Source organism: Babylonia areolata, chromosome 27 (genome assembly GCF_041734735.1).
Source record: "Babylonia areolata isolate BAREFJ2019XMU chromosome 27, ASM4173473v1, whole genome shotgun sequence".
NCBI classification, from domain to species: Eukaryota; Metazoa; Mollusca; class Gastropoda; order Neogastropoda; family Buccinidae; genus Babylonia; species Babylonia areolata.
Window position 1 is genome coordinate 4,314,653 of NC_134902.1, and position 17,367 is coordinate 4,332,019.

General features: G+C 42.8%; 1 protein-coding gene across 1 annotated transcript in view; it reads right to left on the minus strand.

The window, feature by feature from the left end:
- Positions 1–1,677: 1,677 nt before the first annotated feature.
- Positions 1,678–17,367, minus strand: part of LOC143301184 (L-fucose dehydrogenase-like) — a 20,418-nt gene continuing 4,728 nt past the window's right edge. Inside the window, exons 3-10 of the mRNA XM_076615287.1 lie at positions 17,051–17,148; positions 14,149–14,215; positions 13,466–13,557; positions 8,773–8,877; positions 7,928–7,995; positions 6,697–6,793; positions 5,140–5,315; positions 1,678–4,461 (exon numbers count right to left, since the gene is read on the minus strand). Of these exons, the coding sequence (XP_076471402.1) occupies positions 5,154–5,315; positions 6,697–6,793; positions 7,928–7,995; positions 8,773–8,877; positions 13,466–13,557; positions 14,149–14,215; positions 17,051–17,148 (689 nt within the window). The 3' untranslated portion in view covers positions 1,678–4,461; positions 5,140–5,153. The remainder of the gene's footprint in view (positions 4,462–5,139; positions 5,316–6,696; positions 6,794–7,927; positions 7,996–8,772; positions 8,878–13,465; positions 13,558–14,148; positions 14,216–17,050; positions 17,149–17,367) is intronic.

The following is a 17,367-nucleotide window of genomic DNA, read 5'->3' on the forward strand; positions in this document are numbered from 1 at the left end:
CATGTTGGTTTATACAAACATCTTTTGAAAGTGTTATGTACATAAGAGTCTGCCTGACGTTGTGTTACATTATTATGCGCGCAGATTCGCGTGCTGTGGACTTAGAAAGATGTTATTTATATTCTGTTACATGTACACATTTGTCAGGCACAAATCGGTACTTCTTGTGAAGCGGAATAAAATTGTTGAAGAACAAAGTATCACAGAGAGAGGACTTCGTGTGTGTGCGTTAAGTTATGAGTATGTGTGTGCGTGAGTGAGTGTCAGTGAATGTGTGTGTGTGTGTGTGTGTGTGTGTGCAAGCGCGAGTGAGTGCATGCTTCAGTGCACACACACATTCATGCGCGCACATTTGCAGCTTGTGTATGTTAATGACGCAACACGCGCTTTGCACTTGAAAGATTCAGAGACGTTAACTCCTTTTCCACCGTTATAGGTTTGGAATTTAACATATAGGCCTACAAGTCTATCTGTCTTCTTACTGTCCCCCTCCTTCCCCCCCCCCCCTCCCCACACACATCCCACTCCCACCCCCGCCCAACCACCCTTACCTCAAAGACCTGTTGTCAGTAGTGATCAACGGGAAACGACTGCAACTCTATTCGTGTCATGAAGAGTACTTTCCCCAAGGTGATTTTCTCTCGTCTTTTGAGTGCGTTTCTACAAAACATACACCTGTGCTTTAAACTGCAGACATGAAAATGCCAGAGCAAAACAGCACAGATAGTAAATCATAGACTGCGGAAAGAGAAAAAAAAAGTGTCAAGGCTTGCTTGAAAAAAAGAAAGGGGAATGGACTGGGAAGACAGAAAAAGGAGTCAACAGTGAAGATAGAAAAAAAAAAAAAGGCAGAAACAAAGAGAGTGACAGAAAAGAGGAAATTTCTGGCAAAGAATTTCCAGAAGACGGGGATGCTATTTGTACTGAAAGACTCCTGGCATCCCCACAGGGGAGGGGAGGAGGGAGGACATAGACCTTAATCATGGGATGAGTCCTCATGTTTTGACACTTCCTTCAACCGACACCCTCACATAAACAGTGAGTACATGATCCACATAATGCAATAGAAAGAACATCAAGTCGATGAAAGAATAAAACAAAAAACAAAGCGGGCGTGTCTGTTTACACTTTATTCTGAGAACATGTGAAAATTGTAGCCAATAAAAAAAAAAATATATATATATATATATATATAAACATCAAAGCACAGACCTTTCTAATCTGGATGTACAAAAAAGCCTTTTATAAAGTAAACTTCAAAACCAACAAAACAAACCACAACCTTTGCAAAACAGCATATCTCTCTCTCTCTCTCTCTCTCTCTCTCTATATATATATATATAGAGAGAGAGAGAGAGAGAGATACTGATAAGAAAGAAAAATGCATATGCAAACATGTCAGTATACACAAACTAGTAATATAGACACATAATTTTCAAAAAGACAGTTCACAACCACACAAACTAGTAATACAGATACTTAGAAAAAATATATATATATATAAAAATATAAATGTGATACAGATACTGAATTTCTAAAAGGATACAATTCACAACCATACAAATCATAAAGGGAAAAAAAAAAAACCAAGCATAAAAGCATCACATTGTTCACGAATTCCCAGAAGCTGGGGACACTATTCAACTGAAAGATCTAAGGATCCCTGTGAGGAAAGTAGGTGGTGGAGGGGTGTGGGGGTGGATGGGAACAAACTGAAAGACACACCCCCCACACACCCCCAACCCCCTCCCCTGTCTCCCTTTCCCCTACCATACATCTCCCATCTCATACCTTCACTCCCTCCCCAAAACTTGCAATGTAACTATACTCATCACATATGCAGCCACGCTCTTACACTCTCATTTGTCTCAGCAAGTCACTAAGCAACTGATCCATATTAATCGAAGGTACAATTTATTGACTGTTCCACACACACACACGTATGCAATGTACATTTATCAAGCACTGATAAACTGACAAGAAACCAGTTGATAACTTTTTGTTTTGTTTTTGGTTGTTGGGGTTTTTTTTTGGTGGATCGATGGGGGGGTCTGATACCACAGTCATGTGATTTGGACTGTTCATTCTTTAAGTGTGAATTTTGCAAAGACGAGGAATTAACACAGGCTATTATGCTGGTATAAAAACGTTACCTTTTCATGTGCCTATGTAGTTCCAGAAACTAACTGCCCGGCAAGTCGACCGGATGCATTCTGACCCTTTAAGGATAAAACAGTGTGTAAACTGTCTTCCTGCCTTGGCTTTCTCGTCATGCAAGCAACACCTCTACCACAATAGACAGCTTCCTTCTGCCTGGAATACTCTCATCGCAGCTCAGTAAAGTCTCTCAAGGAGAGACATTCAGACAAATCCATACATGTTACACCACATCTTCTAACCAGATGCCTGCCCAGCATCGTAACCCAACGTGTTTTGGTCTTTATGAAAAAGGGTTTGTTTGTTTTTTTAAATAAAAACTACTGATAATGATAATATAAAATAAATAACTATAACAATAATATAGATAAATGATAAACAAACAGATAAATAAACAATTATCATTATCAAAGATAAGTACAATAGAATACAGTGCAGGGAAAAGTAAGTAGAAGGCAAACGATTGAAACAAAAACATGTGTGCCTATCATGTGTACATCATAATTATGTCCCACTGAACTTTATAGATTAGAGGAAAAAATAACTAAAAGGAACAGACCTGTGTCTGTCTGTGTGTGTGTGTGTTGTGTGAGAGGTAACACAAAAACATGACAATTCTAAGAGTTCATTCTTTTTGTCTGTATGTATATATGATAGTCAGTCGTGTCCGACTATGACCATCAGAACAGCAGAGGAGGCAACTGCTGTTCCGACTATTTGGGCTAGAATTTGTTTATAGTGGAGAGTGTCTTGCCCAAGTACATCCCCACTCTCTCGGCCAAGAGGGTTTTAGGACAGTCAGCGTTGGGATGGTTCCCAAAGGCCAACTAGCCCACAAGGCTGCAGCACTAAGAGCCAGTGCAATTTTGCCTCCTAGTTTGAGAGTCATAGTCCTTCACAAAAGGCTAAGCTGTAAATGATTTCCCATTGACTGGAGAAACCATTGATAATACAGCTCTCACTTTGCTGTTGGCCCAAATGTAAACTTATGTCAATCTGTGATATAAGCCGAGTGCTGGGGCTAATCATTCTTTTTGTCTAATATATCACAAATGTAAAAGGATGTTAAATAAATCTTGAAAAAAAAACAAAAAAACCTTTCTTCCTGGATATAATTTTGTCAATGCAAAGACAAAAGCATCAATAAGGCACAAGTATTGCACTCTCCAGTTTATATGCTGCAGATCACAGTATGAAGCACAAATAGAAAGATCTTGTATATCCATTGAAAGAAAAACAAAACTTCTTTTTTTTTTCAAAAACCCCATGATGGGTAATTTCTTACAACTTGCAAACAGGTCTTCTTCAAAATAGAACAAAAACAAAATTCCTCCTCCTCCTCCTCCACACACACACACACACAAACGTTCATATCACAGTGGATTTTACAACAAAATTTTGCCAGGGACAACTCCCTTGTTGCCATGGTTTCTTTTATGTGAGCTAGGCGCATGCTAAACATGAGACCTCAGTTTACCCTCTCATCCGAATGACTGGCATCCAGACCACCATTCAAGGTCTAGTGGAGAGGGAGAAAATTCTGGCAAGTGTGTGGTTCCATTATATATGTTCAGATTCTCTCTCTTTCTAGGTGGACGCATTACCACTTCACCAACTCTCAATTGGACCACAGAGTTTGGTTGTTTTTTTTGTTTGTTTTTGTTTTTGTTTTTTTAGCAAGAAAGATAACTGAACAAACAGTGGGAAAAGAGGTCAAAGACAATGGCTGCATCAAAGGGAAGCTAGCCCCAGACGTTCACCAGCGGAGATCTACAGCAGTGGCCTCCCATACATCCACGTCATCAAACTCACAACTAAAACGAATGATACGACTGCTTTCGAAGCAGACCACAAACCTTTCTCACACGAGACAAACAAACATTATCACATGTTTTAATATTACTGATACTCAATCTAATATGTACGACTGTTTTTAAAACATTCCCGCTCTCTGAATCCACAAAACAGAAAACTCTTTCAAACGGTATGAGCACACAATATCAACTTGTTTTGCAATAACTGATATGCAATAACAGTTCAATATCTGTCAACAAGCAGACACAATAAATACAACTGAGTCCTATGAACGTAACGACATGCAACAATGCTACATTATGCAATATCCAGGATAATAAGATGAAGGCGACAATACCCATTATCACAAGAACACAACCAACAAATAACTTCCATATAAATAAGAAAGCACTTTTCTTTGTATATTGCCATCAAAGATGCTGCGTATGAAAACAAAGGGGAAGTAATACATGATGCAAGGCAAGATGCTGCAACAACTTTTCAAAATTGCGTAAATTGCATGAAAAAAAAAAAAAGTTGAAAGACTAAAGTCCTATTTTAGAATCTTAAATTTAGGGACCTATTTCAACAGCAATTTTCATGCACAGATGAAATGACATTACCATTCGTAGATGTTCCAACCCATTTTCAGTAGAGTTTTTTTTTTTTAAACTCTATTTTGAGGTTACTGTGCTTAATTTTGACACCGATTCAATCGTTACATTAACATACAGCCATCTTATTAGGTCAGAAAAATCATGACGTGTTTATTCAGTGTGTGGCCAGTCAGAGAGCTGAACTCCCAGTTTACACTCTGCAAACCATGCAGAGGGGGAAAAAAAAAAAAAGTATATATATATATATATATATATGTGTGTGTGTGTGTGTGTGTGTGTGTGTGTATACACATACATATACAATACCATGACTAAAGACGATACGTGTTGGTTCGTGTTTATAGCGTGGGTTACTTTTTGTCACACGATGCCTAAACCTCGATTAGAAGCGTTGATCACGCACGTCATTTCCCACATGACTACGTCGCAAAAAACTTGTGAAACTTTTTTAATTGAAACAGGTCCAACAATCTAGGTCACTAAAACAGGACACGACCTGTAAAAAGGTCAAGGCTGAAGAGAAGTTGCCAAGTTCTGAACCCTTCCAGTGAGTTCAAGTTGCCCGCCCGTCCGTCGGTCGGTCGGTTACTTAAAGGGATTCTCCTTCCCTTGCATGTTCTTGTTGCCGTAGTTCAGCTCTGCTCCGCCAGACACGGGTATATCGATGCCGGTGCAGAATGTGGCGTCCGCAGCCAGGAACATACACACCAGACCGCATTCCTCTATCGTCCCGAACCGTCCCAGCAGCTGGTAACACAGCAAAGATAATAATGCAGTGTTGGCCTAGAGGTAATGCGTCCGCCTAGGAAGCGAGAGAATCTGAGCACACTAGTTCGAATCACGGCACAGTCGCCAGTATTTTCTCCCCCTCCACAAGACCGCAAGAGGTAGTCTGAACGCTAGTCATTCAGATGAGACAATAAACCAAGGTCCCGTGTGCAGCATGCACTTACCACACGTAAAAGAACCCACAGCATCAAAAGGGTTGTCCCTGGCAAAAAATCTGTAGAAAAATGCACTCCAGTAGGAAAAACAAATAAAAGATCGCAGGCAGTGTAGCGACGCGCTCTCCCTGGGGAGAGCAGCCCGAATTTCACACAGAGAATTCTGTTGTGACAGAAAAGAATAATACAATAAGATACTACTACTAATAATAATAATAGTGATAATAAAATGATAATAATAATAACAGATAGTACATATACAGCATAAGCCCCCAATATAATGAACTAAGTGACTCACATGAAACAATACATACAATAATGCATACACACTCTCAAACATACACACACACGTCTTGTTAAATGTACTTACAGCCGCAGGCTAAGCGTTACGTAAAGTCACATCATTATTAGAAGTGCATCAGTATTACCTTCATAATGCCCTGTGTGGTAGCCGAATGCTTAGAGTGCTAGATTCTTGCCCAATCATTCTGAATTCCATTCCTGGTTTCAATGCACCTGGTGGGTTAGGGGTGGAGATTGTTTCAAATCTTCTAGGCCAACATATGTACAGACCTGCTAGTACCTGAACCCCCTCTGTGTGTATACGGCAAGCAGAAGATCAAATACGCACGTTAAAGATCCTGTAATCCATGTCAGTGTTTGGTGGGTTATGGAAACAAGAACATACCCTGCATGCACGCCTCCCAAAACACAGTATGGCGGCCTACGTGGTGGCGTAAAAACAGTCATAAATGTAAAAAAAACTCACCGTACATATGAGTGAATGTGGGAGTTACAGCCCATGAATACAGAACAAGATTATCATTATTACTACTACACCTATTACCACCACCACCACTGCCTAGCTAGCTTGCAAACTAGTAGAAGTATTAGCAGCGGCAGCAGCAGCAGCAGCAGTAGTAGTAGTATTATCATCCTCCTCCTCCTCCTCCTCCTTCTTCTTCTGCTTCTTGCCATCATCATCATAATTAATATCATTATGATTATTATCATTATTATCATGATCATCATTATCATTATAATTATCAGCATCATCATCATCATTCATCATCATCATTATCATCATATACATTATAATCATTATCATTACTATTATCGTTATCATTATTATCAACACCATCATCATCATTATCATCATCATCTTTGTAAAAATGGGCACAGACCTGACAATCTCTCCCACCCTGTATGGCAGTTTCAAAGTCACCAGTGGTTTTCGCTGCATCCTCCCACAGTGGAGTCCACACATTGCCCGGAGAAAACCTGACCAAGCACCAAAACATGTTGTCTTTCACCGACTGTGCTTAAAGACTAACGTTAAACTATCGACGCAATGACAAGGTACTAACGCAGCTATTATGCTTGTGTAAAAATGTAAATCCTTTCATGTGTCTATGTGGTTCCAGACCTAACTTGCCTCACTAAAAGCCACCGGAGGCATTCTGACCCGAAAAGGATAAAACGCTTCTTTTAACGGTCACCGTCTTCCTGCCCTTGACTGGGCATCCCCTTCAAGCTAGCAACACCTCTCCCAGATCATTATGATAGATAGCTTCCTTTTAAGCCCATGATTTCTCTCAATCCCACGATTTTGCTCACTTTGAGAGGAATCATGAGGGGCGTCCTCACGATTCCCCTCACTTTGAGAGAAATCATGAGGGGCATCCCTACAATTCCCATCACATTGAGAGAAATCATGAGGGGCGTCCCCACAATTCCCCTCACTTTGAGAGAAATCATGAGGGGCATCCCTACAATTCCCATCACATTGAGAGAAATCATGAGGGGCGTCCCCACGATTCCCATCACTGAGATAAAATCATGACGGGCGTCCCCACAATTCCCCTCACTTTGAGAGAAATCATGAGGGGCATCCCTACAATTCCCATCACTGAGAGAAATCATGAGGGGCGTCCCCACAATTCCCCTCACTTTGAGAGAAATCATGAGGGGCATCCCTACAATTCCCATCACTGAGATAAAATCATGAGGGGCGTCCCCACGATTCCCATCACTGAGATAAAATCATGAGGGGCGTCCTCACGATTCCCATCACTGAGATAAAATCATGAGGGGCGTCCCCACGATTCCCATCACTGAGATAAAATCATGAGGGGCGTCCCCACAATTCCCCTCACTTTGAGAGAAATCATGAGGGGCATCCCTACAATTCCCATCACATTGAGAGAAATCATGAGGGGCGTCCCCACGATTTCCCTCACTTTGAGAGGAATCGTGGGATTGCAAGAAAGTGTGGTCGTTTCCACTGTTCATAGAATGAATGCTGATAACTGATCAGGAAAGAAGACAACGGAAAGAAGGCATAAAATAAACAGATATCAAGAACATACATTTCGCATAAACATACACTGACAAAACATCAGTTCTGATACTCACATGTTGACTCGCACATTGTGTGCGGCCTCGTCAACAGCAAGTGCCCTCGTCATTGATGCAATGGCTCCCTGTTCGAACATCGTCATCATTATCATCATCTTCATAAAAAAAAATTTTTAATCAATCAACAAACTCTTATGTCTTCTTCATTATTATCACTGTCTTCATAAAAAAAAATCGATCAACTAACTCTTATGTCAACTTCACTGGTTACCCATCCAGTTCAGAATTCACTACAAAACTGGCACACTGGCTCATCAACACTTCTGAAGGGTCTCTCCCTTTCTACGTACACCCCTTCCCATTCTCTAAGGCCTTCTGAAGAAAAGCTCTTTTTCATCCCCAAAGCCTTCTTCAAAGACATTTGGCCAAAGGGCCTTTCAGTGTCAAGCACCGTCTGCCTGGAATTCTCTTCCTCTGGATCTCTGTCACTCACCAACACCGTCTTCTTTGAAAACAAAGTTGAAAACCAGCATGTTGAAACTGGGCTTTGGATGTGACGAAGCATAGCTGTCTGCGTCCTCCTACCCACCCAAGTTTTTTATTTTTATTATTTTTTTTGTTTTTTTAATTATATTCCACTATTGAAATTTTGGGAATATATGTGGGTCAGTGATTACTGTGTGTGTGTAAACGCTTGTGTTTGTGTTTGTGTGTGTGTGTGTGTGGGGGGGGGCATATTTTGTGCCTTTTGTTTAATTGTGTGTGTGTTGTGTGTGTGTGTTGTGTGTGTCTGTAGGGCATATTTTGTGCCTTTTGTTTAATTGTGTGTGTGTGTGTGTGCACACGCAAGAGAAGACAATGACATAAGACAGGGGAGGTAAGCCGGCAGCATATCCACAGACCTTCGTGGCGACGTAGGATACGGCCCACATCTGACCAAGGTGAGCTACCAGACTGCCGTCGTTGATGATATTCCCCTGGGTCTTCCGCAGGTGTGGCAACGCGTACTACGCACAAAGCGACACATTAAAGGTGCTGTAATGTGTACTGCACACAAAACAACACATTAAAGGTGTGGCAACACATACTGCACACAAAGCAGCACATTATCTGCATAAGTTACATGAAATATGTAGCATTTTCATGTGTCCACATGGGGTTTCCTGAAATTAACACGTCCTGTCTTTTCCTGGCAATGTGTACTGCGCACAAAACTACACATTACAGATGTGGCAAAGCATACTGCGCATAAAACTACACATTAAAGGTGTGGCAAAGCGTAGTGAGCACAAAACTACACATTAAAGGTGTCGTAATATGTACTGCACACACAAAACAACACTTTAAAGGTGTGGCAATGCGAACTGTGTACAAAACTACACATTAAAGGTGTGGCAACGCATACTGCACACAAAACTACACATTAAAGGTGTGGCAATGCATACTGCGCACAAAACTACACATTAAAGGTGTGGCAATGCGTACTGTGCACAAAACTACACATTAAAGGTGTGGCAACGCGTACTGCGCACAAAACTACATATTACAGGTGTGGCAATGTGTACTGCGCACAAAACTACACATCAGAGGCGTTGCAATGCGTACAGTGCACAAAACTACACATTAAAGATGTGCACTGTGTACAAAACAACATACAAAAAGTGTGGCAATGTGTACAGCGAATAAAACAACACATTATGAACCTGTGTCAGATTGGCTCGAGTGACGTGACATGCACTTTACATAACATGTATTGGCTGTATGACAGCTGCCTCCTCAGCCACACCTCCCAACCCCTCCACCACTGGTTTAAACATTTTTAATATCAAGAAACAAGGTGCAATACAGCGTTCAATTAAGAAGACTTGAGCAACAACAAGCATGAGCTTATATCGTGCTCGTTCATATGTAACAAGCAATACACAAACGCAATGGTGAAAATACACACATTATTTGACAATGAAAAGAAGGTTGAAGTGCATGACAAAACTAAACTAAACAAGAAAAACAACAACAACAAAAACACAAAAAAAACCCAAACTACTATTACCGCAACTACCACTAACAACAACAATGAAAATATTAATGATAATACTAATACTAACATAGTAGCAACAATAATAACACACTGGAAAGTGAACATCACCTAAGGAGTAATGTAATGGGGGAGGGAGAGGGAGAGAGAGAGAGAGATTACCATTAGCTTTCTTCTTTTTCCAAGTCCACCCACCTATGTCCTCTCTCTCTCTCTCTCTCTTGTATTTTCAGACAACTACACAACGCCCCGCAATATCTAAACATAATCAAGAACCTTGTTTTAAGAAAAGTACTCACAAGAGTCAGACTTGGTGTATCCCCACTGAAACCGCATAGATTGAGATATTCAAAAAAGCATGAAAATATATGTTGTTGGGGACTGGATGTAAAAAAGCACACCAGTGCTTATCTATTATCCTCAAAATAAAGAATTTCTCTCTCTCTCTCTCTCTCTTTCTTGTATTTTCAGACAACTACACAACGCCCCGCAATATCTAAACATAATCAAGAACCCTGTTTTAAGAAAAGTTCTCACAAGAGTCAGACTTGGTGTATCCCCATTGAAACCACACTGATTGAGATATTCAAAAAAGCGTGAAATTATGTGTTGCCTATTCTGTAAAGATGAACAAGAACTCCATTTTGACATGCCCAGAATACAAAAATCTCTGAGAGCAGTATATACCGAAGAAGTATCATGTGCGCCCCAATGCATTTAAATTGTCACTGTTGTTTGCAGATGTGAAGACATGCATTCCACTCTCTCTGTTCTTGTCCAAAGCCTTCACCCATAGAAACAAGTCTATCTTTAGTTAATGACGCATGATTACACACCAATCTGCCCATCTATCATCTTTTTCTTCTTCTCTCTGTCCATCTCTCTCTCTCTCTCTCTCTCTGTGCCTCACTCTGTCTGTCCTTTCTCTCTTTTCTACCCTTTGTTTGCTGTTCATATATTGACGCTGTTCTTTATAATGGATGTTGTATTTGTATTTGTATTTTGTATTTCTTTTTATCACAACAGATTTCTCTGTGTGAAATTCGGGCTGCTCTCCCCAGGGAGAGCGCGTCGCGATACTACAGCGCCACCCATTTTTTGTATTTTTCCTGCTTGCAGTTTTATTTGTTTTTCCTATTGACGTGGATTTTTCTACAGAATTTTGCCAGGAACAACCCTTTTGTTGCCGTGGGTTCTTTTACGTGCGCTAAGTGATTGCTCGGTTTATCGTCTCATCCGAATGACTAGCATCCAGACCACCACTCAAGGTCTAGTGGAGGGGGAGAAAATATCGGCGGCTGAGCCGTGATTCGAACCAGCGTGCTCAGATTCTCTCGCTTCCTAGGTGGAAGTGTTACCTCTAGGCCATCACTCCACATGGAAGTCCCCCCCCCCTACCCCCTTACCCCTGTTGTCACGGGCAGAAAGGCCTAAACAATAAACCATTCAGACTTCAGACTTCTCTCCCTTGTATTATCATGTAGTATAGACCCTATATCCTGTGGGGAACGGATGAAAGAAGCACACAACTGTTTTATCTATTATCCTTGAAAATTAAAAATTCTCAATTAATCAATATTCTGTCTCTGTCTCTCCCCCACCCTGCCCCCACTCCCATCCCTCACTCCCTCTTCCTCTCTCTCTCTCGTTTTCTCCCTCTCTCCCTCTCTCTACACACCTGTTCTCTCAATCAGTAAATCAATCTCTCTCTCTCTCTCTCAATCTCTCTCTCTCCTTTGCTCTCTCGTTTTCTCCCTCTCTCTCTCTCCCTCTCTCTACACAGCTGTTCTCTCAATCAGTAAATCAATCTCTCTCTCTCTCTCTCTCTCTCAATCTCTCTCCTTTGCTCTCTCGTTTTCTCCCTCTCTCTCTCTCCCTCTCTCTACACACCTGTTCTCTCAATCAGTAAATCAGTCTCTCTCTCTCTCTCTCTCCCCTTTGCTCTCTCGTTTTCTCCCTCTCTCTCTCTCTCCCTCTCTCTACACGCCCATTCTCTCAATCAGTAAATCAATCTCTCTCTCTCTCTCTCCTTTGCTCTCTCGTTTTCTCCCTCTCTCTCCCTCTCTCTACACGCCCGTTCTCTCAATCAGTAAATCAATATCTCTCTCTCTCTCTCTGTCTCTCTCTCAATCTCTCTCTCCTTTGCTCTCTCGTTTTCTCCCCCTCTCTCTCTCCCTCTCTCTACACGCCTGTTCTCTCAATCAGTAAATCAATATCTCTCTCTCTCTCTCTCTCTCTCCTTTGCTCTCTCGTTTTCTTCCTCTCTCTCTCTCTCTCTCCCCCTCTCTCTACACGCCCATTCTCTCAATCAGTAAATCAATATCTCTCTCTCTCTTTCTCATCTCTCTCTCTCTCTCTCAACTCAAAGGTACAGAGTGGCAATACTGACAGGCAGTGGGCAACAGAAACAATATAACTCTCCCTCCGTTTCTCTTTCACACACACACTGACACATACAACCAAACATGCACACACATACTGACACACACAGATACTCACACACGCACACACACACACACACACACACACACTCACGGAAACCCATTCAGATGAGGTTGATAAACCAAGGTCCCGTGTGCAGCATGCACTTAGCGCACGTAAAAGAATCCACGGCAACAAATAAAACTCCACGCAGGAAAAAATATTCTAAAAAAATGGGTGGCGCTGTAGTGTAGCGACGCGCTCCCCCAGGGGAGAGCAGCCCGAATTTCACACAAGAGGAATCTGTTGTGATAAAAAGAAATACAAATACAATTGCCTTGCCCTATACACACACACACACTGACATCACACATACACACAGAGCCACACAAACACTACCACTACCACCCACATGCACACACTCAACACACGCATACATTTGTATTTGTATTTCTTTTTATCACAACAGATTTCTCTGTGTGAAATTCGGGCTGCTCTCCCCAGGGAGAGCGCGTCGCTACACTACAGCGCCACCCATTTTTTTTGTATTTTTTCCAGCATGCAGTTTTGTTTGTTTTTCCTATTGAAGTGGATTTTTCTACAGAATTTTGCCAGGAATAGCCCTTTTGTTGCCGTGGTTTCTTTTACGTGTGCTAAGTGCATGTTGCACACGGGACCTCGGTTTATCGTTTCATCCGAATGACTAGCGTCCAGACCACCACTCAAGGTCTAGTGGAGGGGGAGAAAATATCGGCGGCTGAGCCGTGATTCGAACCAGCGCACTCAGATTCTCTCGCTTCCTAGGCGGATGCATTACCTCTAGGCCATCACTCCTCATGTACACTGACATGCAAACAAAACCACCCTTGCCCCCATTTACAACCACAAACACACACCCAACACACACATACACTGACATGTAAGCAAACACAACCTGCCTCCCCCCACACACACAACCACACCCAACACACACACACACACACACACACTGCCATGCAAACACAAACACAACCTGCCCTCCCCACCCCACACTCACACACACAACCCCACCCCCTCACACAAGAAACACAACCCCTTCACACACACACACACACACACACACACACACACACACACACAACACACACACACACACACACCTTGCTGGCAGCAAAGTAACTGACGAAGTTGATGTTCATCAGTTCCCGCACATCGTCTGTGGTGAAATCATCGATCGGCTTGTGGGGTGGGTCTGTGGAGTACACAAAGATCATTCATCACAACACACACACACACCTGTAGCACTTTACACACTACACACTGACAGCTACACATTACACACCAACTGCTACACATTACACACCAACTGCTACAAACCACACACTAACAGCTACATGTTACCCATAAAACAGCTACACGCGCAATAGCTGAGTGGTTAAAGCACTGGACTTTCAATCTGAGGGTCCCAGGTTCGAATCTCCGTAACGACGCCTGGTGGGTAAAGGGTGGAGATTTTTCCAATCTCCAACGTCAACATATGTGCAGACCTGCTAGTGCCTCAACCCCCTTCATGTGTATACGCAAGCAGAAGATCAAATACGCACATCAAAGATCCTGTAATCCATATCAGTGCTCGGTGGGTTATGGAAACCAGAACATACCCAGCATGCACACACCCCAAAAGCGGAGTATGGCTGCCTACATGGCGGGGTAAATAAGCAAAACGGTCATACACGTAAAATGTTTAATGTTGCATGTTTGTCTCAGTGTGTATGTGTGCATGCCTGAAATCTGATTGAATGGCAAAGGAAACGAATGATGAGCATGCAATGGCAATACTTACGGATGCCAGCATTGTTGATCAGACAGTCAATGCGTCCATACTTGGCTACGGTCACATCGATCAGATTCTGTAAATCAACACATTACCTTAAACCATCCACCTTTTGATTATTTTTCTTCAGCAATCAATCATCTTAACCTGGGGGAGGGGGGTTGGGGGGATGGGAAACAACAACAAAGAAACCTACAAACTCTTCGATGCTTTTCTTATTCTCTCTGTCATTTAACTCTTCACATATCAATGACTTTTGTCCAAGTCGTGCAAAATGCTGTATCAGTCGACGGGCGCAATAGCCAAGTGGTTAAAGCGTTGGACTGTCAATCTGAGGGTCCCGGGTTCGAATCACGGTGACGGCACCTGGTGGGTAAAGGGTGGAGATTTTTCCAATCTTCCAGGTCATCATATGTGCAGACCTGCTAGTGCCTGAACCCCCTTCGTGTGCGTATGCAAGCAGAACATCAAATGCGCACGTTAAAGATCCTGTAATCCATGTCAGCGTTCAGTGGGTTATGGAATCAAGAACATACCCAGCATGTACACCCACGAAAATGGAGTACGGCTGCCTACATGGCAGGGTAAAAACGGTCATACACGTAAAAGCCCACTCGTGTGCATACGAGTGAATGCAGAAGAAGAAGAAGAAGTATCAGTATTTTTTTTGGGGGGGGGGGGTAAATTTTTTTTTTTTTAGCTGCCCCATCATATGCACCATTTCAGTGGCATTTCTCCAGCGCCGCTCATTTAGATCCCCCCATACACAGCCACACTCAGGTTCGTCCGTCACAGTTCCAGCGTCAGCAGTCCACGGGGAACCATCGATGTTAGGTCGCCAGGAGGCCACACACCAGAGGAGACCCTGCACTGCTGCTGAGTCACTTCGGTGGTGTTCAGTAGTGCCTGTTCTGATTTAATGTACTTAGGACACCACCTACTAAGCCCCCTACTAACGACAATAATGGCTTAGTCGCGGAGCCAGACTGAGTGAGCGTCCCTCCCAGAGTGGAGACCGCCACCACGTTCCTCAAACAACAACCCCCCACTAATCTGCAGACACTGAAGACATTGACATGACTCACCCCAAGCACAGAAGTGGATGGGTATCGAAACTGAGGTCACCATGAGAGCAGGGCATGAAAGGTCACAGATTTTGAGACAGTTTTGTTTATACTGATGATGATGAAGGAAGAGGAGGAGGCTGTATCAGTATTTTCTGTTTATTCGTAAGTTAATACAGCAGCCTACATAGCGAGGTAAATAAACAAAACGGTTATACACGTAAAATGTTACACGTCTATCTGAGTGTGTATGTGTGCTTGCCTGAAATCTGACTGAATGACAAAGGAAACGAATGATGAGCGCCCAATCACAGCCGTCAGTCGGCTATACCCAGGTAGGCAGCCTGTTGTGCAAATGACCCCGTGTTTGTAAAGCGCTTAGAGCTTGGTCTCCGACCGAGGATAGGCGCTATATAAGTATCCATATTAAGCAGGGTTCTCATGCATATGAGTGTATCCAGTTAGTCATTAATCTAATGTTTATTCACTGAAGTGATTTTAGACGGATATGTGTATCTGTGTGTATGGGTTGTGTAGGCATGTGTGTGTGTGTATGTGTGTGTGTGCGTGCGTGCGTGCGTGCGTGCGTGCGTGCGTGTGTGCATGCCTATGTGTGTGTGTGTGTGGATTAAACACGTCAGGCATCTGTTTTGCACCTTTACTTTTTCACGACAGCAAATGCGGTGTAGCATACATGGATCAGTTTATACACTTTGTATTTTATTGTATTGTATTGTATTGTATTGTACTGTCTTTTGTCACAACAGATTTCTCTGTGTGAAATCAGGGCCGCTCTCCCGAGGGAGAGTACATCGCTACACTGAGAGCGCTGCCCTTATTTCTCTATTTTTTCCTGCCTTTAATTCTATTTGTTTTGCTATCAAAGTGGGTTCTTCCACATAATTTTGCCAAGGGACAACCTTTTGTTGCCATGGGTTCTTTTACATGAGCTAAGTGCATGCTGCACACAGGGACCTCAGTTTATCTTCTTCTTCTTCTTCTGCGTTCACTCATATGTACACGAGTGGGCTTTTATGTGTATGACTGTTTTTACCCATCCATGTAGGCAGCCATACTCCGTTTTCGGGGGGGTGTATGCTGGGTATGTTCTTGTTTCCGAACGCTGACATGGATTACAGGATCTTTAACGTGCTTATTTGATGTTCTGCTTGCATATACACACGAAGGGGGTTCAGGCACTAGCAGGTCTGCACATATGTTGACCTGGGAGATCGTAAACATCTACACCCTTTACCCACCAGGCGCCGTCACCGTGGACCCTCAGATTGAAAGTCCAACGCTTTAACCACTCGGCTATTGCACCCGTCGACCTCAGTTTATCATCTCATCCGAATGATTAACATCCAGACCACCGCTCAAGGTCAAGTGGAGGGGGGGACAATATTGGCAGCTGTGGGATTCAAACTGGCGTGCTCAGATTCTCTCGCCTCAGAGGTGGACGTGTTACCACCAGTCCAACATGCCACACACTCTGACAGCCTCCTTGAAACTAAAACTGAAGCTGAAGCTGGAGCTGAAACTAATGTACTGAGGCTGAAACTGAAACTGAAACACTGGAGCTGAGACTAAAGCTGAAACTGAAACCAAAGCACTGAGGCTGAAACTGAAGCTGAAACTAAAAGCACTGGAGCTGAAACTGAAACTAAAGCTGGAAAGGAAAGAAAAACTACGGCTGAAGCTGAAACTAGTAAAACTGAGACTAAAGTGTTGAGGCTGAAACTGAAGCTGAAACTAGAGTACTGTAGCTGAAACTGAAGCTGAAACCAGAGTACTGTGGCTGAAACTGAAGCTGAAATTGCCGGCAGGTCATCCCCTGGGCTACCCACCTTGATCTGGTCCTCCTGGGACATGTCGCACTTGACAAAGGTGGCCTCCCCTGGCCCCATGGCGTTCATGGCTGCCTCCACCTCCGCCCCTTCCTTTTCTGCACACCGTCAGGGAAACGTCAGCTTTCTTTTCCTTTAGTCTTTTTTTTGTTTGTTTTTTGTTTGTTTGTTTTTTAATTCATTTATTCTATTTTCTAAGCGGTGCCTTTTGTACAGCTAATAAATGCTGACACTGACTGGCTCCTTCATCTGAAGCTAAAAGTTAACTCTCTCCACACGAACGGCGAAAGAGAAGACGTTAACAGCGTTTCACCCCA